The 25070-nt window shown below is 37.6% G+C and overlaps 3 protein-coding genes across 3 annotated transcripts; 2 read left to right on the top strand and 1 right to left on the bottom strand.

Moving 5' to 3' along the window:
• The first annotated feature begins 7830 nt into the window (after positions 1-7830).
• On the top strand, positions 7831-11126 carry LOC104897743 (uncharacterized). The gene is made up of 5 exons (XM_057395473.1): positions 7831-8208; positions 9574-9672; positions 9762-9870; positions 10577-10768; positions 10864-11126. The coding sequence occupies exons 1-4, from the start codon at positions 8021-8023 to the stop codon at positions 10706-10708; spliced, it is 528 nt and encodes a 175-aa protein (XP_057251456.1). The 5' UTR covers positions 7831-8020; the 3' UTR covers positions 10709-10768; positions 10864-11126.
• A 2084-nt stretch (positions 11127-13210) lies between these two features.
• LOC104897742 (cysteine-rich and transmembrane domain-containing protein WIH2) lies at positions 13211-18634 on the top strand. The gene is made up of 3 exons (XM_010684685.3): positions 13211-13466; positions 13638-13938; positions 18268-18634. Exons 1-3 carry the CDS (start codon positions 13427-13429, stop codon positions 18314-18316), a joined length of 390 nt encoding a protein of 129 aa, XP_010682987.2. The 5' UTR covers positions 13211-13426; the 3' UTR covers positions 18317-18634.
• Positions 18635-19555: 921 nt separating this feature from the next.
• LOC104897741 (protein AUXIN SIGNALING F-BOX 2) lies at positions 19556-23423 on the bottom strand. Its single transcript, XM_010684684.4, has 3 exons — positions 22550-23423; positions 20896-21391; positions 19556-20492 (listed from the first exon to the last, which is right to left on the bottom strand). Exons 1-3 carry the CDS (start codon positions 23002-23004, stop codon positions 19719-19721), a joined length of 1725 nt encoding a protein of 574 aa, XP_010682986.2. The 5' UTR covers positions 23005-23423; the 3' UTR covers positions 19556-19718.
• Between the last annotated feature and the right edge of the window lie 1647 nt (positions 23424-25070).

The following is a 25070-nucleotide window of genomic DNA, read 5'->3' as shown; positions in this document are numbered from 1 at the left end:
TATACCACTTTGTAACACCCCACGACTCCTCCTTATATATACTAGGAGAAATTGCGGGAGTTGTTATGCCACGCATGATAATACGTAAGGCTAATCAGAGAATACAGCGGAAGTCTTTTAAAATAAATTTGAAATACTTTAATACAACTGAAATAAGAAAGTATGCAAATGAGTTACAAACTCGAAGACTATCCCATACTAGTCTCATCTTCAAAACAAATCAAAACCTTGACCCCAATGGTCAAGTAAATTCAAACATAAAATTCAAAATAGCTTTATTAAGAAAGTACTCATGTACTAGAATTCCCCTCCGGATGCTTATGATTCTCATGCACATCAAGAACTTGTACCTGAAACTTCTCCTCTCAGCTCCGCTCGCTAAATGGGTCATCACAGGGTCGTTGAGGAAAAACAACAACCAAAAGAAAATAAAGAAACACATACATCAGCAACGCTGAGTACATAACACAACTAACTGATGCAAATAAAAATGCATGCAATCCTCAACAACTTCGGCTTGCTCTTCTTATGACTCTACATGCGACAAGCACATAACTGAACTTACTAAATACTTTCTTTTAATATTATTTGAAAATGAACGGGCACCGTCCCCCTCTTGGAATCATACGGGCTACTATTCCTTGTGTAAGAGATCCCACACTTCTTACTAAAGTTCCATGAACTTTAAATGACTTGACTTGAGAAATATAAGTTTGTTAGTAATGAAAGAGGGTGAGAGTGAGCCTCTAGACTCAACATCTCAGAGATAAAGAATAAGACTGACACCTAGTCCACTCAAAGATCTTGACAATTGAAATTTCATAAACTTGCTCAATAAAATAAAAGCATTAGCATATTCATGCTAAGCTATATGCAGGAGTGTAGTTTCACACTAACTCCCCCTTATGTTCAATACTCATGGGGGGTCAATCCCAAGGGTTTTATTGCCACAATCCATTATGTGAGACACGATCACAATAATAATACATCTAACAAATAAATTAATTTCTTATCTTTCTTTAACAAGTGAATGCAACAAACACTATAAATAACTCAATTCTAAATTCTTTGAGACCTTGCTCATCTTATTACTTTAATGACTCCATGAGTCCTTGTTACTTTCTTAAGGATCCATGATCCAATCAATTGAGTCCTTGCTTAATGATTCAACTACTTGTGAGACTTTACTCAATAACTTTAGACTCGTGAGACCTTGCTCAACAACTTTAAAACTTGTGAGACCTCGCTCAACAAAATATAATTTCTAGTGAGACCTTGCTCAATAAAATAAATAACTTCTAATGAGACCTTGCTCAATAAAATATATAACTTCTCTTGAGACCTTGCTCAATAAAATATATAACTTCAAATGAGACCTTGCTCAATAAAATATATACTCCTAATTAATGAGACATTGTTAAATAAAATAAATATCTTCTAATGAGACCATGCTCAATAAAATATTCTCAGGAAAGCCCTAGCTTTGAGAATAACTTTAATAACTTTAATCATGTTCAAAAGCAATAATCATCAATCACATGCTTTCCAAATATAGGAATGACTCAAAAGTTTCATTTCTAATCTCCTTTCTAAGTTCTCAACATGTACTCAAACAATTATAAGGCATTAGCCTCTCCTTACTCCTCGTGCTAAATAAATAACCTTTAATATACTAAAGTCAAAGGTCAAAGTCAAGTGTATGTACCTTGATAACACACAAAATCAACAGTCAAAAGTTTGACTTGCTTTTACTATGCTTAAAACCGACCAAGAATAAAGTACTATCAATTAGTACTTACCAACAACAATTCATGGCTACTAATAAATAAAAATCAGCACTTTTAAATTAATAATAAAGCTGATTTTCTTTTAAAAAGACTTTAAAAACAATTTTTGGGTCATAAACTTGAAAACTCCTACTATTAGGCAAAACCCACTTAAACTAATACTTAAATCTTCATAAAAATTACTAAATTATTGCTGCAAATTATTAATAATAACAAATTTTTTTTTTTACAAGTGGTTCGAAAACTACAGATCTGAAAACACCATAACCACCGGCGCCACCACGCACCGCCTGCACTACCACCGACGCCGCAGTGGGCAGGGCGGCACTCATCGGCCCAGTTCCTGCCACCACTGTTGTTGCGGCAGTGGCCCTGCCTTCTCGTTGAGGCTTGCCCGCGAAACACCACCGTGGTGGCCGAAATTCGCAAGCAAAGAGGGCGAAAAGGAGAGAGAAAAATAAGGGAAGAAAAACCCCAAAATTTCAGAAAAAAAAAATTAACCTTTTGCTTCCCTTTGATATTTGCAAGATTTTTCCTACAATTTTCAAACGAAAACTAGATTAGAACTTGAATTTTTGAAGAAATTACTTGAAGAAACTAGAGTTTGAGAGAGAAAAGGAAACCCATCCTTACTCCTTTTGAAGAAAGTGGCTAGTAGAATGATGGAGAATGATGGCCTTTTTATAGTGGTAGTCAATTTGGTCAAAAGACTAAAATACCCTTACTCATCAAATTGCCAAAATACATTTAATGATCAATTTCCAAAATAATATTCCTACTAATATTAATAAAATACTTTCTTAAAAATACTAAAATACTTCTTTGTGGAAATACTCGAATACTCTTTTGATAAAATGACCAAAATACCCTTCCGCTGTCAAATACTAAAATTAAATAGCTTAAATAATTCAAAAATGATTAAAACTAATTAATTAATTAAATATCTTAAAAATATGGGGGATTACACCCGGGACCTTACGTGGGTGCATCTGAAGCAACACAGCGTGAATCTCCTCTTTCGTGTACGGCTTCATCAAGCTTTCATTATATGTCGCAGTAATGAACGAGCCTAAACGAGATAGGACTTCATCCAACTAAACCGAACTTGGTGATGTCGAAGAAAAAGGGCCGAGTAGTACTTCTCTATCACATCTTCCAACACCTCATCCTCCGTCTGCCATACATTATTCACATCACGTAAACCGTCTATTCTGTTTCTTTTCTTCTTTTGGGATGCTTTGTGGGGAAAGTAGCTTTTATTTCGATCTCCCTCCTTCACTTCAAGAACTCTAGATCTGAGGTACCAATAAGCTTCGTGCTTTCGATTCAATTCATCAAGCAAATCCTCAAGCTTTCCTCACAACTCTCATGCGAAATGTCTTTTTGCTGCGCATTTTCAAGGCCTTTTCAACTTTTTCGATCTGCAACCCCAAGCTATCAAAGTGCTTCTTGCTCTAAACCTTCAGTTTACCACCCGCCATGTCTAATTTACCTACCACCGTGTCACCTTCACTCTCCCTCCATGCCTCCCGAACCACTTGTTCACACGATTTGTAAAAAAGCCAAGCCGTTTCAAACTTAAAGGATTTGGTTTTTCGGATAGAAAGCCTCGAATCACGCTGCAATTTAATCAAAATGGGGGTATGGTCCAAATTATAACACAACAAATATTCAACTCTGGCATCTGGAGAAAGTTGAGTCCATGATGGTGAAGCTAAATACCTATCAAGTCTTTCATGCACTATATTATCATCCGACTTTCCTCGTTCCCAAGTCCACCATTGTTCCACAAAATCAAGATCTCTTAAGGCACAACGATCCATAATCACTATGAAATTATCCATCTGCCTCCTAATCTCCCTTTTCGAGCCACCCTCTTTTTCACATTGAGAAAGAATTTTATTAAAATCTCCTCCCAATAAAATCGGAATGGTGACATATGCACAAAGATAATGGATTAAATCCCAAGTCCAATTCTTGCTACTCGTGTCCGCCCAACATAAATACCAACAAATCTCCAAACTGAACCACCCTTGGTAACATCGCCACAGATATGATGACTTGAAAAAGAGAGTAACTCAAATTTTACTCTATCCTCCTGCCAATATAAACACAAACCATCCGATGTTCCAGAGTCCACCCGCACCTCATTGATACGTGCCTGTCCCATATCTTCGGATCTTCTCTCCTCCACTACATTTAATGCTTCAATGCTTTTATCTTCACAAGCCTCACTCCTTCCTTAGCAGGACCTGTAGCCATGGAAGAGAACTGCAGCGTCCACGCATAACTTTTAAAGTTCTTAACCTCCTCCTCGATCTTCATGCGCTCTCGATGTGGTGAAGCTCGCTCGGAGCCACGAGCCCTACAACTTCTCCTCCGCTTTTCCTCCAAAATATTCAAGCAATCTCGTTCTATGTATCCCAACATTCCACAAGCATAGAAAAAATTGGGTAGCCTCTCTTATTTCACATCAATAGTTACAACATTACCATCCTTGCTTCGAAGTTGCTGAATGTCTTTTAGTGGTTTAGTCACATCCAACAATATCTTGAGCCTCGTGGATTTATCCCATACGATACCATCGAAATCCACATCCAGCATCGTACCTAATCCTCTTCCAATCACTCTGATACGACGTTCAGTTCTGCTATTCTTGGGTAAATCATAAAACCTTACCCAAAAAGGGCAAAGATTCAAGGAGATGTTTGATGGATGTGCACTGCCTTCAATTTCATTAAGAAGAATAAGGCTCTGATCAAAGGTCCATGGCCTCACTGCCATGACCTTGTTTTTGTCCCGAATATTTGCGAATTGCACGACAAAAAGATCGTTCTCAATCGATCGAAAGACTTCACCCTTCGTAATCGATCAAATTTGGTTCAACGTGCGCTTCACCACATCAAAATTATAGGATTGGACATTCAAAACCTTGCCTACTAATGATAGGTTTAGGTTCGCATCATCACTTTCTTCCCATTCTGTTATAACGGACGTGAGAGAGAAACAAATATTGAATGCAAAAGCAATAAAAACAGACAACAGATTTACGTGGTTCACCAATTTGGCTACATCCACGGCAGAGAGAGGGAGAATATTTTATTATGTGAGGAAAACCAGATTACAGAGAGAATTTAGGCTAATTCGTAGTCTAAAACCCTAAGATATAAATACATATTTATACCCCCGTTTAGAAAACGCGTTTCCGCGTTACCCGGTCAGCCGCCCGATCGGGTGAGACCCGCCCGATCGGGTGGTTAACGCTCGAAGAATTTTGCTCCCGGGCCCGATCAGGCAACAAACGCCCGTGTCGTAATTCGGCCTGTCGCCCGATCGGGCAAGATGGCCCGATGCCATCGGGGGAGCCACAAACACACGCTGCCCAACAAACCGTTGCGGGCCCGATCGGGCTCCCTCGCCCAACCCGATCGGGCGAGACCTAAAACAGCTATAACTTCTGCGTTTCTTATCGGAATCGGGCATATGACCTATCGTTGGAAAGCTCTCGGAACAAGCTATCACCTCCACTTTGAATCACCTCAAAATCATTTATAGATTGAGAGATATGTCCATTCAAAGTTACCCTTATGTCATTCATTCTTCACGCATTCTACCAAACACCTTCAAGGCACCATTCAAGTCACTATTCTTACAAATCTCCACCTTGACTTGAATCCTCTCACAATAAGCCAGAAAACAGATGCATTGATCACAATGCCAGAATCTCCCTACACCAGATATGTCCCAACAGACAACCAGACCAGATTAGTCCCTAAGGACCCCAGAATTGCCCCAAGAGGGCAACTAACAATCACGAACAGCTTGTAAGTCCAAGCAACCTTGGAACTTACCTTGTGGAATCAGATTCGAACAGATGTGTTTCTTATACTCTTTCCTAGCACAAGTAACACCTTCCTTGGACAGCCCAAAAATATTCACCTCTCCGACATACAGTGCAAAACCCACCATGTCTTCACAACCGTCCCTTTGGGGAGAGTTCCCAAAGATTTCATGCTGACCAGGAGTCAAGTTTGACTGACCCAACTTTGATGACGAAGAACACGGAATTTCAATTCAGATTGTGAGTGTTGACAGATTTCTCCCTGACGTGAACCACCACTCCAACCTAGAGTGCCTCTGTGCTCCACCTGTTTCTCAACACTATCACAAACAGCCAATGTAGCAACCCCAGACTCAGATAACGTAGACCCTTGCAACACATACAATGTCTCCCGTTTAACCCCTTTCAGAATCATCTTCGAACCCCTGTAGACATACAACCCTCCACCTCACCTTTGAAACTGAACCCTTTCTTGTCTAACAGACTAAGTGAAATCAGATTCTTTGTGACCTGTGGAACATGCCTAACATCATTCAAAGTACAAACTTTGCCATCACATGTCCTAATTCTGATGGACCCTATACCAACTGTCTTACAGACCTCACTGTTGGCCATAGTAACACTTCCATCAACCTGTTTATAGTTCATAAACCACTCCCTGCGCGAACACATATGACAAGAGCCCCAAATCAAGAACCCACACATCCTGACAATGTGACTGACTATTAGCTACTAGGGCCAGATTTCCTCAGAATCACCTCCAGTTTCTGCCAAAGCAGCAGAACCTTCATTCTTGTCCTCTCTGTTCTTTTTCTTAGGACACTCCCTTTTCCAATGCCCCGTTTCCTTACAGTAATTACAGACATCACTAGATTTAGGACCTCTAGAAAACGGTTTCCTGGATTTTTTCCCCGAATTCTCCTGTCCATTACTACTGGCTACTAATCCAGCAGCCTGATCGCCTGTACCTGTACCAGACGCCTTATGACGAATCTCTCTAGTATGCAGAGCAGATCTTACTTCTTCTAACGACAGACTATCTTTACCAACAATAAAGGAATCCACAAAATTCTCATATGATATAGGCAAAGATACCAACAATATTAAAGCAGCATCCTCATCATCTACTTTAACATCAATATTTCTCAGATCTAGCAAGATAGTATTCAGTTTATCTAGATGATCCCTTAGAGACGTACCTTCCTGCATACGCAGGCTGAACAGACGTTGTTTCATCATCAACTTGTTGGTTAGAGATTTTGTCATGTACAAACTCTCTAATTTCAACCACAGACCAGATGCGGTTTCCTCCTCCGCGACTTCAGTGATTATGTCATCTTCCAGACACACATAATCGTTGAATGAGCCTTCTCCTCCAGAACGGCCATCTCAGCGGTGACTGAATCCGTTGCTTTCTTTGCCAACGGTGCCCACAACCCTTGTTGCTTCAGTAAATCCCGCATCTTGATCTGTCACAGACTAAAACTATTCCTCCCAGAAAATTTATCGATTTTGACATTCACCCAGACATCTTTCTCACACAGATCGAACACCAAAGCTCTTGATACCAATTTGTTATAACGGACGTGAGAGAGAAACAAATTATGAATGCAAAAAGCAATAAAAACAGACAACAGATATACGTGGTTCACCAATTTGGCTACATCCACGGCAGAAAGAGGGAGAATATTTTATTATGTGAGGAAAACCAGATTACAGAGAGAATTTAGGCTAATTCGTAGTCTAAAATCCTAAGATATAAATACATATTTATACCCCCGTTCAGAAAACGCGTTTCCGCGTTACCCGGTCAGCCGCCCGATCGGGCGCTTAACGCTCGAAGAATTTTGCTCCGGGCTCGATCGGGCAACAAACGCCTGTGTCGTAATTCGGCCTGCCGCCCGATCAGGCAAGATGGCCCGATGCCATCGGGCGAGCCACAAACACACGCTGCCCAGCAAACCGTTGTGGGCCCGATCGGGCGAGACTTAAAACAGCTATAACTTCTGTGTTTCTTATCGGAATCGGGCATATGACCTATCGTTGGAAAGGTCTCGGAACAAGCTATCACCTCCACTTTGAATCACCTCAAAATCATTTATAGGTTGAGAGATATGTCCATTCAAAATTACCCTTATGTCATTCCTTCTTCACGCATTCTACCAAACACCTTCAAGTCACCATTCAAGTCACTATTCTTACACATTCATCATCAAATGATACTACAATATTCTCTTCCTCTATAATACATAGTCGTGCACAGTTAAGGGCTAAATGATCAGCCACGGGGCTGACAAAGATCCCAGTAGGGATTAAAGACTCGCGAAGGAGACTTTCGGTCGGATTCCCATAACTATTTTCTCAACCCACTCAGGTCTCAGCTAAAGCATCAATGGCGAACCGAGTTTTCCACGCTTTACTCTTCATCTCTTTCTCTCTCCTCCTCTTCTTCGTCTCCTCTGCAATCGCTTCTTCCGACGCTCCTTTCATCGTCGCTCACAAGAAGGCCACTCTCAAGCGCCTCAAATCTGGCGCCGAACGCGTTCTTGTTTCAATCGATATCTATAACGAAGGATCTGCGTAATCTTCTTCTCTTTAACACTTTGTTTTTCTTTGCTTTTTTCTCTTTAATTTAGATTCTAGTTTTTGATCTGTACTTGTTTGATTTAGCTTCAGCTTTTGTTCAATCTCTTGTGTTTCGCTGACTTAGTGTTTTGATTTGATGGTTAGGGTTTTGATTGAAATTCGTAGTATTTGATTATCGTTAATGCAATAGTGTTTGTGTTGTACTTCTTGTCGTTGTTTGTTGTAGAATGAAATTAAGTAGTGTAATTGTTGTTGTGTTGTCAAAATACGTGGGGTGAGGGTGAGATCTAATGAGAAAGGGAGAGGTTAAGAGGACCACTAATTCGAGATTTATCGGAAATATACAGCTCAAATGTTTACCTAACGACACGGATTAATGCTTGAGCAATTGTGTATTTTTACCAAATGTACCTTACAAGATCATATTCTGACATCTTGTGTTAGATAGTTACACAAAGAGAATGGTGTTGGCATAAGTGTCGAGTGTTTATTTATGTTCCATATCTAGAATGTGATCGCGTGCTAATTTTAATATGAATTTGGAGCTCCTATGAAGGATGTTAGAGTTAGTCTATATTGGCTTTAGGTACAATTGTAGAGGGATTTTGTAAGAGAGATTGAACCTTAAAGGCGTGTAAAGTTTTTTGTGTGGCGTTATGGATGTGTTTTATGGTAATCGATCACTATGCATTTTGTAGAGAATTTTTGTAATCAAGGTGCAAGAAAAAGTTTGGCAAATGATTATGTAGCCACTATTTTACATTGTTATCTTATAGGTTTGAGGCTAATCTTTGATCATTCATGCTTCATTTCTTTTGTTTTCTTTTGTTCTCTAACTGAATTTCTCTCTCCCTATTCTGTGTGTCTTCTATTCTCTTTTCTTCTATCTTTCTAATTCTGCCCTTTTCATAAGGTGAGCTTCAGCTACCTTAACATTGATAGTCGCTATTTGATCAACCTGGATCCAATCTTGGAAATTTGCTGATCAACAGAATCTCTATTCAATTACGCTTAACTCAGATCCTCAAAATTTTTGGTTTAGTGGAAGCGTAATGGAATCTAGATTCTATTGATCAGCAAATTTCCCAAGATTGGATCCAGATTGATCAAATATCGACTCTGATACCAATGTTAAGGGAGTGGTAGCTCACCTTAAGAAAATGGCAGAATTAGAGAAATAGGAAGAAGTGAGAATCAGGCAGAATAGAGAGAGATAGAAATTCAGGTAGAGAGAGAACTTAGGTAGAGAGAGATTGTATTTTCATTAATGATTGGAATTTTTATTACAGAGATTGTATCTCTATTTATACACTGTCTTCTAAACCTCCTGTAATAGTTTTATTTCCGGTGTGTATTCAGGACGGCATATGATGTAAGTCTAACTGATGATACGTGGCCTCAAGATACTTTTGATCTCATCGAAGGCAAAACATCAAATTCATGGGAGAGGCTTGATGTGTTAGTTACCAATCATCAATTCTAATTTTTCTACTCTTATAGAAAGTTCAATAGTTCATGGGCTAATCCCATTCTTTTATTATTGTCAGTGGTGCTCTTGTTACAATCTCTTTTGAGTTAGAAGCCAAAGTGAAAGGAAAGTTTCATGGTGCTCCGGCTACCATCAAATACCGTATTCCAACCAAAGCTGCTCTTCAGGTTTGTAATTGTAATAGTATCATTGTCACAATTGTTCTTTTCTTCAAATCCTCTCTTTTTTTTATATATTTTAGGATGACAATCTAAAATGTTATGTGCAAATTTCACTGATAAGTGATAATTAAGTTAGTGTTTGGTATATTGATTGCCTAATCTATGCCTATACAAGGGATGAAAAAAGATTCGTTTGTAATGGGTCACTACTTTAGAGTAAAAGCACTAAGAGGATAAAAGAACGTAGGCTTGTAACACTTATAATCAAGTCCGAATGTGAATGATGTACTCTGTAATGCTCTCCACGTGTCTTTACAACCTCCAATACCTCCTTTTTACATTATTATGAGCTTTTTAGCTAATTTTACATGATGACAAATGGCTACATCTCTAGCAGAGGATGCTGTGGACAACCCTAGAATTGAAGTTGTGGGTGATTTCCATGCATTAAAGCAGGACATGGGCATATCTCAAAGATGAACCCTTTGCCTAGTGTTAGGGAGACGTATGGTGAGTTAGGAGACAACTTTTTATGGAGCTCAAAATACACATAACTTGAAGACTCGTGACTAACATCCATCTCAAATGCCCATAAGCTTAATATTGAAACAGACCCAAATAGGAATTATTCTCTTGACCAATATAAATTGCATGTCGTCTTGTTCCATTTCCTTGAAACTCATGGAGTTCAAATTGTACTGTGTACTTGTAGGAAGCATATTCCACGCCATTATTTCCTTTGGACATCCTTGAGGACAGGCCCCCAGAGGCTAAGTTCGATTGGGTGAGTGTCTTGTGCATTTTTTCTCTTTTTATCATTGTAAATATCTATCACGATCACTAATGATTCTTATTTTCTCTTGTGGGTTGAAATCCGATGGTGCCATGCTTCTTTCAGGCTAAGGTATGAGTTTATCCTTACCATAAGTTGTTCCTTTGGCAATTCTTATTCTTTTTTTGGATAAAAATACTCATACCCTGTATTTACTGGAATTGCAGAGACTGTTGGCTAAATATGGTTCTCCAGTTTCAGTTCTTTCCATAGTCGGTCTCTTTGTGTTCCTTGTTGCAAGCCCGTCAAGTGCTGCCAAAGCAAACAAGAAGAAGCGTTAGTTTCAGTCATCAGATTACCGAACGGCTTCATTTACAGTTTCCCTTTTGTAGTTTCACGAGTTTAGTGTTTAACAAAATTTCACAATTGAGAATCAGGACCAAAAACTTTTGTAATTGATACATCATATGTAAGCAGAGAGTTATTTTGGTTAACGAGTTGAGATACACTACAGCCCGTAGCATATCATATATGGAAGGAAGCATGCGCAGGTTTTTAACAAAAGTCTCCATTAATGTGAATATTATGTTACTGGTAGATCCTAAGTTTTAGATCCCTTTGCCACGTAAATAAGACTTTGGTCTCATGACCTCAAGTCATGGGATTAAACTATTAAAGTATTAAACTCTATCATGGGCTATTTGAGTTTGAGATTTACCTTATTATTCCCTTTAAGGTATGTTTTGTTTAATTTATTTTAACTTAGGTAAGTTAAAATAAGATTAATATAAGATAAAATAAGATCAGATAAGATCTTTTTGTTTCTTATTAGAACTTGATGAAAATTATTATGAGTGATTTATGACAATGATACTTATATATATTGATCTTATCAGATCTTGTAAGCTTGCTCCCATATATTGATACTCGTACCTCTTCCTACTCTCCACCGAAGATCTTCTAGCAAAACAGCTTTGGAACCCCACAAACTCCTCCAAGAATAGCCGGGGTCAAAGCCCCTTCTAACTTAGAGATGGCAGTGGGGCGGGTCAAGTAAGAGACCCGCTCCATCCCCGCCCAAGTGGGACAGAGATGGGTCTAGGTTTGGTGGGGATGGGGCGGGGATTAAAATTCTACCTGCAATGGGTAGTGGAGCGGGTATGAATTGTTTGCTATCCCCACCCCCGCCCGCCCCGCCCCATCCCCGCCCAACCTGCCCCACCTCTGCCCGCCCCACATATATATGATTAAAATTCTATTGATATATACTTATATTATTAATTATTTTATCTTGCAAAATATAAATATGTGGGTATGACGTAGGTACGAAGCGGGTGCGGATACTCATGTGGGTGGTAAGGATGGGGATGAAGTGGGTACGACGCGGATATAAAGCGGGTGCGGGTACCCATGCGGGGTGGTGTGGCGGGGATGAGTATAAATACGTACCTGGTGGGGCGGGGATGGGTCTGAAATTTCCCCCCACAATGGATAGTGGGGCGGGGATGGGGATTGGAATTTTATGCGGGTGTGGAGGTACCATCCTCCGCACCCTCCCCGCTCAATTGTCATCCCTATTCTAGCCTCAAGCACCGAATCATTTTTGAAGTATCGTGCCTCCAAGATTGTGTGGAGGAAAGTAGAATTATCAGCATATAATCTCTACATTTGCTTTGCTAACAAAGCTTGATTAAAGACTTTGAGATCTCTAAAGCCCATCCACTCATAGCCTTTGGTTTACACAACGACCCCATGACTCCCAATGCATTTTTCGACCCTCATTATTCGATCCCCACCAAAATCGTGCAATAATGGACTTGATCTCATCTAACAAGCCATTCAGCATTTTGAAAATACTAATCATGTAGGTGGGAATAGCTTGTGCAACAACCTTGATCAACACTTCTTTTTCGGGTCTCGATAGCAACTTCTCTTTCCACCCTTGTAACTTTTTAAAAATCCTCTCCTTAAGTGATGCACAGATTGCCTTTTTTGATCTTCCGATAATAGTAGGCAACCCAATATTTCTCATGTCTCTCCACTTGAGACACTCCCAAAATTGTCACAATTTCTTGTCTCGATTACTCTCAACACATTTGCTAAAAATAAGACATTGCCAAATATTTACCAATCAAAATTGATTTAACGTATTAAAAAATTTTTTTACTAATGAAAATTGATATTTGCTCTTTCTTTTTTTTCTTTTGTTCGTTTTACAATTGGAATTTGGAACATATTTTTACCAAATACGCCCTCCGATTTTAATTATATGCTCTATTTTAACTTTTGAATTCTTTATAGAATCTACTTCGACTAATTTTATTTTTTACTTTTGTATTTATATTTATAAAAATTATCTTTAGCTACGTATTTATAAAAATTATAATGAAGTTATATTATAAAATACATATTGAGATCGATCAATTTAACAAGATCCTATATGAATTTTTATTAAAATATATCAATAAAAATATATGATTAAAGTTTTAAAGTTTGACCACAAAAAATAAAACCGAAATTAAAATTTACAATTTACACGGTGGGAGTATTTGCTATTGGTTGCTTACCCATGCTTCAAAAGCTTTCCCCACATAAGTTGTCACCATTTTGGATACAGATTGGCAAACACTGTTCTAAAGCTGTTGACAAATCCAGAAGTTTTTCTTTAAAAAATTATTTCCACAAATTCATTTCCTTGAGTGTGCATTTGAACCAAAAAATAATCATTCAATCTTAAGAAACACACAACACAAAGAAAAACCGGAGCAAAAGAAAGAGAGAAACACAACTATGAGCTACCAACGATTTCCTCAAGACTACCCTCCTCCAGGTAATTAAACCCTGAATAAATCTTCATCTGGGTTTTATTTAATTTTGATTTCCCTACTTAAGTTTGTATAAAAGATTTCCCCTTTTTTAATTTTTAGGTTGAATTTTGATGATAATGAATATTAATGATGATGAATATTAATGATGATGATATATTGATATGATGATCTAGGGTATGGTACACAATATCCACCACCAACAGCACCACCACCACCAGGGTACCCTCCACCCCCAGGGTATGAAGGGTACCCTCCACCACCAGGGTATGAAGGGTACCCTCACCACCCTCCACCACCAGGGTACGGTGGCTACCCTCACAATCACCAGCACAGACCTGGTGGTTATCAGGGTTACTTTAATGATGGGTATCCTCCTCCACCACCTCCGCCGCAACCGTATCCTCCTACACAGGTCTACCACTGTGAGCATTATAATCAGCATGAGGATGGTTGTTTCTCCTTTTTGAAGGGATGGTATGATTTCATCTTTTCACCCTAAAAATCATCTTTTTTGTTTGGAAATTTAATTTTGTACTCCTATCATAGTTGATGTGGTTCTGGAGTTTCTTGCTTGGTTGGAAGTTGGATGATTTGGGACTTTTTGGTGTAATTTGATGCATTGACTTCACTTAATGGATCACATTGGTTCAAGAGAATGAGTTTGTCTATAGGAGGAATAGGTACTCTTTTTATGTGCTAGTGTGGATTGTAAATTTCCCCTTCTATTTGTTCAGTCTTTAGTCCCCCTATTTGGTAGTATGGGATGGATCTGGTTTGTGATGCTGTTGAGTTTTATGGTTTGTTATATCTGTTTATGTTGATCATTACTATTGCTATATGCGGCTTATGCGCTAGTCATGAGTTTGCTAGACGCGTCACTCTGCCAAAATGTCTGTATGTCAGAGTAGAGGTTAATTTGGTCAACTGCAAGAATGGCACAATGGCATGTTTTGTTGGTGCTATAGTTGGTTGATACTTAGTGGAGTCATAAGTAGAAAGGGGTGGGCAAGCGTACAATGGAGAAACAAGAGGTTAGTAGGTGAGGGTAGGGGAATCTGACATGACCATGAATGGTTATGGTTTCAACCCATTGTGGGAATTGTCAACTTTGAATTTTAGAGAGCCAGAATTTTCTGAAGCACCATTTCTTATTGTGAAGTCTTGTTCGATGAATGATGAGCCTCCCTGCTGGTCATTGTACTTAGTTCTACCTATCCTCATATCTCATAATCCCTTAAAGTGATCCTCCTAAATAGCATAATGCCGTGTATCCTCTTACATGCTCTACCATCTTCTCGTTACTCACTCTCAACTTATTTCGGTGTAATCTAGAAGTCGTCAATCTTATCTTGCTGTGTTCACCTGATTCTTTTTTTTTTTTTTTTCCCTTTCCTGTTATGGTCTTATCCGACAAAGCACCATCAATTATTCTGGTCATTTGCTTATTCTTGTCTTGCAAAACCATTGAGTGCTTGTCCACATCTGCCGCTACACAATATCCAATGTCCTCTCTCCTCTTACATCCCTTTTAATTGATTTCTTACAATTTAACTTCAAGTTGTTAGCATTCTTGTCATCAATAAAGTTGAAAACCATGAATTGTCTTACTTTCCAGTCCTTGCATTAGACATAATCAATTATTTATTTTAGAAACATAATATATTTTATAGGTGTTAGGTGTTCACTTTTAGCTTCCCCATGGATATTTCAGGTGGTATATGTTTATGGAAAAACTTATATGGATAGTCCAAACTAAAACTGATTTTCTCAAAATAGTCCCATGGATTATTCCATAATAATACCAACTATGGATGGTGTCTTTTCAAATGATATAAGACCTGATTTTCGAGTCACTTTCGAGTCGGGTAGGTTTGATTCGAGTTATCTTCGGGTAAAGTCATATTCTGGTCTTCGGGTCGGGTTATTTCAGGTTTCGGTCCTATTTTTGGGTGGTTACTTTCGTGTGAAACGGGTCTCATGTCGGGTAAAAGGGTATGGTCTGTTTTGCCTGCTTGGTTTTGAATCTCTCCAGCTTGTATGCCTAGTGGAATTTTGATGTGGTATGGAGCCCCGTCAAGTATAGGAGCATGTGAAGGGGTCATTGTTGGAGCGCACTCGGCACCCCCTATTGTTGGGATAATTCTAGAATGATCCATAGTTGGGACTAATATGGGAAGACCACTCAAAATTTGGATTATTCTTGTGAGTTTTCCTATGTTTATTTGGTTTGGGGATTTTCCTTAGAAGGTTCAATTATGATTTTTGTTGTCAAGGTCTTTTTCCGTTTATATCGTGTTAAATATTGCTCATCTTGATATTAGGAGAAACATTTTCTTATGAACAATTCTCAATTTTGAATGCAAGGGAGTATTTGCTTTTCCTCAGATTTTTAGTTTTGCATAATGTAGATGTATGGTTCTATTGCACAATCTGGAATATCACTCTATGAACTGCTTTTTCGGTCAGTACACCATTTTGGTGTTTTTGGCTAGTCGGTCTGGTGGGCCCAATTACTTGTAAAAATGTTATCTAGCTTTGTCTCCTGATTTTAAAACACATTAGGATATATATTCTCATAAAAAATTACATATAGGGCACATTAATCGACCATAGGATTACAGGACTTCGGAGTTCCTAGAAAATAGTAAAACCTGAACATCCTGCATAATTCTTTCGGTAAACTCTGTTGTTGCATATTTGCTGGATTCGCTGCAAGAGCATACAAACTGGCAGTTGGGACTCTTTAGTGAGATTCGACGCATAGGATTTTACCACTGGGGGCTGCTCATAGTAAGCAGTATACAGTCAGGATAAGGAGTGACTGACTTGTGTAATAATGGCGCACTTTTGATGGACAATCTCCTCTCTCTATCACTGAATGTCATCCATACAAGCTATTTTCGCAGTCTTATTAGGGTTGGGTGAAAGTCCTGACTGGGTTGCTCAAGACGATGTCATGACGTGAAAATGGTGGCGTGCTGTGCAGTGAATGCTAGAATAGCGGAAGTGGTGATGCTATGGAGGGTAATGTATGTCTTAAATATTATTATGATGCCACAACAGAAGTCTGCATCTGAAGAATGTATGTTTGAATGACGTACCTTTTTGGTAAATTGTTGCTCAGAGATTCATGAAATGGGCTCTTCAAGGACGGTAAAAGTTCTACCCTCTCGAGCTTGGGAAATTGGTGCTTGTTTATAGGCCCTTCGAGGCTCTCGTTTCAAAGGGTTGAGAATTTACTTCAGGTGGATAAGTTCAGATTAGTCCTGATAAAGGCTATGAGAGTGAAATTCACAGTTATAATTACTGCCAAGTCCTTGAAGTGAAGAAAGACAGACCCTTAGTAAGATAATAGATTAGGGGATATAAGCTATATAGTCATGATAGTTTTCCATAGGATTTTTTTGATCTCTTACCACAATATCTATCCTGCTAGCACAACTTGTTTGACAGCATATAAAACTCACATACAAGTTTCAAATTGTGGCTTTCAAATTGGGCTGATCACATGGAAATAGATTTAATATCAATTTAGTACAGTTCTCGAGTGATTAATCCGAGCAGCGAAAAAAATGGATGTCATTATTTTCTGTGTTATTGTGATGTCTCGATGGTTACAGAGAATTAAGATATGCGCTGATAATTACGATTCATCATTATAGGAAATCATTGATTTAATCATTTTCTAGGTGACTCAGATTTTTTTTTCAGAGGCTTAGTAGACAAGTTAGACAGATTAGGCATGGCCACGTGGGAAGATTAATAGGCTGGTTTTTTTTAGTTGGTCGCGTATGTTGAATCGGAGTAGAGCTTTTTGGGGAGGGTTTTTGTGAATTAAGGCTAGTTATAGGTCTGACCAGTAAGGCTCATCCCTTACTCTGAAGAGGTGCTAGTGTAGTATCTTGTAGTTCGATCGAGCAGAAATTATAATTCATTGTCTGGCTTTTAACTTCTCACAGCATTTCTGATATTTGGCTGAAGACCACATCGTCCACATGTAGACTAACGAACACATGTGACCTAGGCAAATCTACCCTACTTGATGACACTGTACAGAACGCAGAACCCATTTGCTTCAACTTTATTATATCCCTAGGGCCTAGTGGCTCATCAAAAGGGTGCTGGCCAAAATCCATTCCTTATAACAGTCTTATATTTCTCCATCCTATGTGGTTACTCAACTTTTTCTGAAACATTGGTTTAGCTGCTTTAGTGCAATCAACTTCAAAGTACTTGTCACATTTTATGTACCCCTCTCACAATTTCTTCCCTGAAGTATTTAGGTGAATATACTTTTATAAATCGTGAAGGAGTGAATGGTGTAAGTTGGAGAATACCCTGTATGTGATTTAACTGATGTTTTGAGAACACCTTTATTCTGATCTTCCAGTTGAAGTACCGTCATGGCTGCAATGACAAACTTGATTCTGCTTGATGCTTCACCAATGTTGCATATCAAGAACCTTGCATAAGTTTCTCATACTCATTACCAAGTTGTGACGAGCTGACGACTTAGTTGAATTGACCACCACTCTTTAGAACTCTCTGTGAAAAGAATTGAATTGAACAGGGAGAAGAATTTGTGGAATCAGGAGGAGAGAACTGGTTTTAGTCATCTGCTGGATCCTGAAGATGAGACTAGGACATCCTTCTGTTATTATACTGTTATACATGAAATAACTCTCTTTTGTAACAAAAATTAATCGATTCTATCCACAATTATGTAGTTTCTACTACATATCTCAGTCCGTAACTCCGTACGACAGTTATGCAACTGATTTCTTTTTTTGGTTCTTTTTGCAGTTTGGCTGCCCTCTGTTGCTGCTGTGTGCTGGAAGAATGCTGTTTCTAGTTGCCAAACTCTCCTTGGTTCTAGCTAATACGATGTCTTCCTCTTGGATTTATGTCCAATATGCGCATTTTCACCTGTAAAGCTTGACCAGTTGTTTTTATGCTAAATCTGATGTCTCTATACAGTGAACAGAACATTCTTAGTCATGGGATCAACATTTGTAATATTGTGTAAATTGATACCTGAAGTTTGTGCAAGTAGTTTATAGAACTATGTGAGATTTGTTTGAATAACTATGGCGTATCTGTTTATTATGGTACCTTTCGGCGCCAGATCATGTTATATCTGCACATTAGCAATGGAGCTGTTTGATTATTATGGGGGGTGAAGTCTTTTGTTCATTTTCTTTTTACCTCCCCTCATATGTTAGGTTCCATTTTCAACCTAATTAGGTCAAGTATGACTTGTGAGTTGTGAGAGACCTTACCTAATAGGGGGCTCACCATCATCCCTTTTTTGACAAAGAAATTATACAATAAAGTCACTATATACACATCAAAACTTGTATTTCCCTACTAGGGGAACTTTAAGAGAGGGATTTTCCTTACCATCTTCCTACTTTCAAATTGTATGTCCGCAATCTTAGGCCGGGTTAACCTACGAGAGGTTTCGGTCTGACAGGACCTTTCATCTTATCATGGGATCCCCGATAGGGGCTCCAAAAAAAATTAAAAACTTATATAAAAAATGTATTGTATACATCTGTTTCATCATACCAAGTTACAACGGAAAAGAACTCATTTGCAAAATCGACTTTATGTGATTTAGCGTGACTAAGAATAAAATGAGTAAGATTGTAAATAATTACCCTACAACCTCCGAAGCCTACACTCCAAGCAGAAAAACATCATATGAATATCCAACCATTCTATATCCTACACGAGATAATCAATTATCGATTTTCCTAACCTATGCACCTAGTACATAGATTTACCTATTTGTTTTCAACTTTATTTAACAAAATTAATACAAATGACAGTTAATTAATAACTTATTCTCATAATTATGTGTTTTTAGCTATTTTTTATAAATAAAGCGAAAAACAAATAGCTAAACCTATACACTAGTACATAGGTTAAAAATACCCGAAATAAAGATATTTTCGTAAATTGAAGTATGAAACATGCATGATATTCCTTCATTGCCCTTTTAACTCAGAATTACCCACCTCTAAAACATGAAATCTATCCTAAACAGACAGCTTCTTGGCTATATTATCAGTGACACTGTAGAATCATATAGTAGACGACAGAAAAATATTAGACTTTCCATCAAAATGGGGAAAGTAATTCACCATCATTCTACATGTCTCATAAACCAGTTTTCCTAAAGTACAAAAAAAAGAAAAATAGGCAGTACAACAACAGCTTGAAAAAATAAAAATCCTTACTAAAGATACAAACTACAAGGTCCATACAAACTCTGGTGCATCTTTCCTGGGCCCAGCCAAAGTTCGATACAGATACATCTTGTCTACTTTCTGTCTCTCATCATCGAGATAGGTTTCCCCTAGCCCATTCTCATCGATGATCTCCACGTTCAACCGAGGCATCTTCCTCGCGAGCAACTTGCAAGCCCCTACGGTCACTTCACAGGACGACATCCAAAGGGATCGCATTGTTTCATACTTCCCGATGTCCGTTAGAAGTGCCAAATTTCCGAATGGGCAATCCCGGATTTCCAATTTCCGGATCTTCTCACACCCATTTAACACGTTAATCATCGCGCTATCACTATCCCCAGCAAATGCAACAGAAAGCATCTCTAATTGCTTAGCATACATACCAATGTACAGGAAAACCTGGTCAGTCAGGAGTCCGGATATAGATAACCGCCTCAAGCGCTTACACGATTGAACAATCGCCCCGAAACCTTCATCCAATGGTTCCCCAGTAACGGGGTCAGGTTTTATTGGGTCTAAGATACATAACCTGAACCGGATGAAATTTGGGCAGTTTTTGGCCACAGTTATTAGCCCGGCATTGGTCATTTGGTGGCAGAAGTACAGTACAGAGTTAAGCTTCGGACAGCCACTTGATATTGCTACAAGCCCTTCCTCAGTGACGGCAGCATCCCCAGGAGCATATGGGTCAGAAGGGAAAACTCTTAGCTCTTCCAATTCTTTGCATGTATCTGCTACAATCGCAAGTCCCTTGTCTCCAATACAGTCTAATATCTGCAAGAAACAAAGCGCTACAATTAGACAGCTTTTCAAATGAAAAATGACAAATTTCAAGTACAATATTATTCCAATTTTCCTCCAGATTAGGTTTAACATTTTCAGTTGAGTAACAAGGTCATTTATATTTTTCCCTCTCATGAATCTCAACCAAAGGAATTAGCAAAAATATGGACACCAAAAAAGTATTTTCGAGTTCATTTTTGCCAGTTTTTAAAATAACATGATTAGGGTAAGTATGACTAATTTCAAGTCCAATATGCAACAATATGTGACTTCTGAATCCTTAAATATATAAACTAGGAACTGGTAGAGATGCCAAACAAACATTTGGGATATGTTTCAACCGACTAAAATGAGCCATGGACCACGCAAAATTTAACTTGGACAAGGAACATACCCACAGACGTTGGAGTTTCTTGCAATGGAGAATCAACTGTGTAAGCTCGGAACCACCTATTCCAGGAGCATAACTGAGATTCAAAGAAGTCAAGTTCGAGCAAATTGGATAGATTGCAGGAAGGCAGCGAGCAGCAACCTCCAAGAATCCCGACAAGCTCCTAATTGATTCACACTTAGAAATGGCACTCGTTAGCTTATTGTAGGTCTCAGACTTTGGATCATGGACAAAGGATCCGGTGCCCAGGTCCGTCAGTTGAGGTGCCTTAACAAGTATCTTCTGAAGTGTCTCAAAAGGAACAGCAAGATTTAGCCTGAGACTTCTAAGATTTGGGCTCCTGGCTACCAGCCTTTCAAGGGCAGCTAAGTTGACTTCACCCTTGAGGCATGCAAAATTGAGAGATATAAGAGATGTGCAACCCTCGGGAAAGCAACTTAGCCAGTGTCCCTTCCGATCATCTACCTCATTCTCCTGCAAGTCCAGCTCTCTCAGGTACCTAGTATAATGAAGAAGCATAGGTGAGCTTAACTATAACCTCAGCATCTTTAAATACCATAAAAGGTTGAATTAGATCAACTTCAGCAAACAAAATAAGCGAATGCAAAAATACCATTTCATCTCAAAAGAGTAAGCTTAAGTAATAGTCTAGCTAGATGAATAAGTAGTTCTCCATCTAACACCCAGTGTATTGACATAAGTTGGGTTACTTACACAAGTGATTTCGTCAATGCATAGGGGGTTAGACAGGGAACTAGTTAGCCATTTATACGCTTTCTTAGCCTAACAATAAATTATAAATCTTAGGTCAATCTGCAGATATAATATACAACACATTCACTTCTAACAATCGTATTTGACAAGCATTACTGTAAGAACTCCCAAAAATTTTATGTGAACTACCAATATCGAGTCATGAACACGAAAGAATAACAATCATATAACCAGCTGCTATAAAATTATTCACTCAAATCTACCTTCAACCAAGCAAAACACCCACCCGAGTATAATATCCAAGAAAGACTACAAGTCATATGCATCTCACTACAGTATGACTATGAAGGCATATTCCACCTACAAAAGAATCCAACAGAAAATCTCAATGAAAAGTTCAGACTTTACTATCAAAAGAATGTCCCACTCCATTGGATTATCTCACCCAAGAACAAAAGGACCCAACTTTGGTTCCAAAAGTTACTTTCAGCATCCAACAACCAGAATTAAATAAGGTATAAATCAACATATACCCTTAATTGCTAATTACACAAGTTAATTAATTTTTACCAAGATTCCCAAATCAACACAACAAACTAAGAATACATACTTGATACTTCTAAAAATTAATCCAATCCCAGATGCCAAAGCATATTTAAACAAATACCATCTAAAAAGTCAAACTCCCCAAATTTCAACTTCCATCTTCCTTCTACAAACACATTCTTAGATCTTCATTTCCTGATTTACCCTTTTACTAAAAACCACTTCCCACCAACCAAAACAACCAATTTCCAACTTTTTTCACATTTCAACTCAAATTTGACAAAAAACAAATCAAATTTCACAGCTTAAAATGTACATCTTTTCACACAATTCACTAAATACCAAGTAAATAAATTCAAAAAAAATACAAAAAAAAAAGATGGGTAGGAAAATATACCTGCAATTGGAGGCAATAGCAGCAAGTCCATCAGTAGTAAAGCCTTCACAACTGACTAAAATCAAAGACTTAAAATGAAGAAAAGACTTAGACAAAAGCTCAAGACTTTCATCAGAAACAACCATTCTTTTCAACCTAAGTTCTTCAAGTGAAGGACAACCTTTAGCAAGTGCCTTAATCCAAGGGTACACATACCCTCCCCAATCATGAGGTACCAAATTAAAATCTGCAAAATGAGGCTTTCCTTTTAAAGTAAGTGCCCTTAATCTAGGAAACCTTCCTATTAATCTTTCTGGACTAATTGCATAGCAGTTTCCTATAAACACTTGAGATCTGCTTTCTCTCTCTACTTTAAACCATGTTTTACACACTAATGAAACTGAGTTTCTATCTTGATTTGTTGTAACAAAGTCGAAGATATGCTCTAATACTTCTTCTGGGAAATAATTCATCATTTTTGCTCAAAACCCAGAACAATATAAACTTCAACAGATCTAAAAATGCAAAGTTTGAAAGATTAAAAACCTTAAAAAGAGAGAAAAATTGAATCTTTCTTTGATTTTCTTGGGTTAAAAAGTGAAATTTTTTTTTTAGCTCATCATCATTTTTTTTTTTTTGCAAATCAAAAGGTGATGATTGCAGAAAATAGGGTAAAAATTACATAAATCTTAAAAAAGATCTAATCTTTCTACAAATGTAAAAAGAAAAAAAAAAACCCACAAAAAAAAAATTATTCCTCTCTCAAAAAAACATAAAAATAAAAACAGGGTGTATTGTAGAAAGAAATGCAAATGAACAAAAAAAAAAGCTTTCTCTCTCTTAAAACTTTCTCTCTCTACTGTGAGAGTAGGAGAGTGATAAGAGACAAGAGATACAGAGTAAGAAAGGAAGGAGACGAAGGTTAACCTTAACCATGAAAAACTAACCATGGTTAAAAAGTTTAGTTAACCATAGGTGAGAGTGATCGGACGGTAAAGCGTGGAGAGCGTGGAAATTGTTGAATCAATCTCAACCGTTGATTTAAGTAAAGTCCAAATGCGTAACATGCATGTGTCCTTATCACTTATTTCGATGAGAGAGCTCTTCTTCTCTGCAAAATCAAAAATTCAATTCTAAAAAATAAAAGTACTTTTTTCCATATTTACCCTTAAACTTTGTGAGAATTTACTAGTTTTTTTACCCTTTATAGTGTAACGTACAAAGGGTATTTTGGGAAACACACACCTCGATGTAAACCTGGCCATGTGAGGGGCATCTTTGGGTCCCACTTACTTTTGTTTACTCCTATCAGTGTTGAGAAAGCGAGGGAGGGATTATTTATATTTAATATTATTATATTTTTTATTTTTTAAGAACTAATTTTTAAAAAAAAAAAAATTTCGGTCTCATAATATAGTGTCTACTTTATTTTTGGTGGATCAAATTTTAAAATTTTTGATCGAATATTCTCATTTGTATATATAAAAAAATATATTTATGTGGGATCTTGTTAGATTTGTCTCAATGTGTAGTTTTATAAAATAAACTTTATATATTTTTTATTAATACAAAATTAAAAATATTAAAGATCAAAGTTACGTTTTGGAGACTGTATACAAAAGAAATAAGCACTGTATTATAATAAGACGGAGGAAGTAATATTTTCATTTTTTTTTTTCCATTTTTTATGAATATTAATTTTTTGAGTTATTGATAAAGATATGATGTCGATATGATACCCTGTGGTTTTTGTCAGTGAATTTTTCTTTGATCAAAGTAAATATATATTTATTTTACTATAATTATGAATATTTATCTTTATTTGAAAAGTAATAGATATAGGTTATTTATGTGATGATGAGCTATGACTGAGGCATCATTGGCTACTTTAATTATTTGGGAAATTCGAGTAAGAAAAAGTAAGAAGGAAATGATTTGGACAAATCTATTAAAGTCTAAGACTTTGCTTCTTCTAATTACGTCTCATTCTACGATTGCTTGAGTTCTTGTACTTACTCTTTCGTTACACAAGTGCCAAACTTTTACCTAATCTATGTAAAGGGTTTAGATTATTATGGACTATAATTGGGAATTTTAGAGGATTTTCGTTTGAAATTACTCAAAGTTCAAACTTCAAAGGTTGAACTGTGAAGTGACAATTACTCAATTAGGTTTGTAACTTTGTATCAATCAAACTCGCATATACCAAATTGGTTAACACCTATTATCGTGTTTCAAATTGTATCAAATGTATTATCGCTTCTAAATTCGATTTTTCCTAAAAAGTAAATAAATATGCGGGCCTTTAGATACCATTTGGTGACAAATTCAAAAGAAATAGGAGAAATATAGTAAAGAACATTTGGGTGTAAATGACGCTCTTCTTGATCTATTAATATCGCTTCTTGATCTAAATGACGCTCAAATTTCCCACAATTGACGGATCACAGATGTATTGAATTTGGCAAATGAAGAGTGAACCGGATGGAGCGCTTCAATGCTCATCATAGATACAAGTACAAATGATGATCTACTCGATTTG

Source organism: Beta vulgaris, chromosome 6 (assembly GCF_026745355.1).
Source record: "Beta vulgaris subsp. vulgaris cultivar EL10 chromosome 6, EL10.2, whole genome shotgun sequence".
Taxonomy (NCBI): domain Eukaryota; kingdom Viridiplantae; phylum Streptophyta; class Magnoliopsida; order Caryophyllales; family Amaranthaceae; genus Beta; species Beta vulgaris.
Note: the sequence above shows the minus strand (reverse complement) of the source record. Positions and strands in the feature narration are given on the sequence as shown.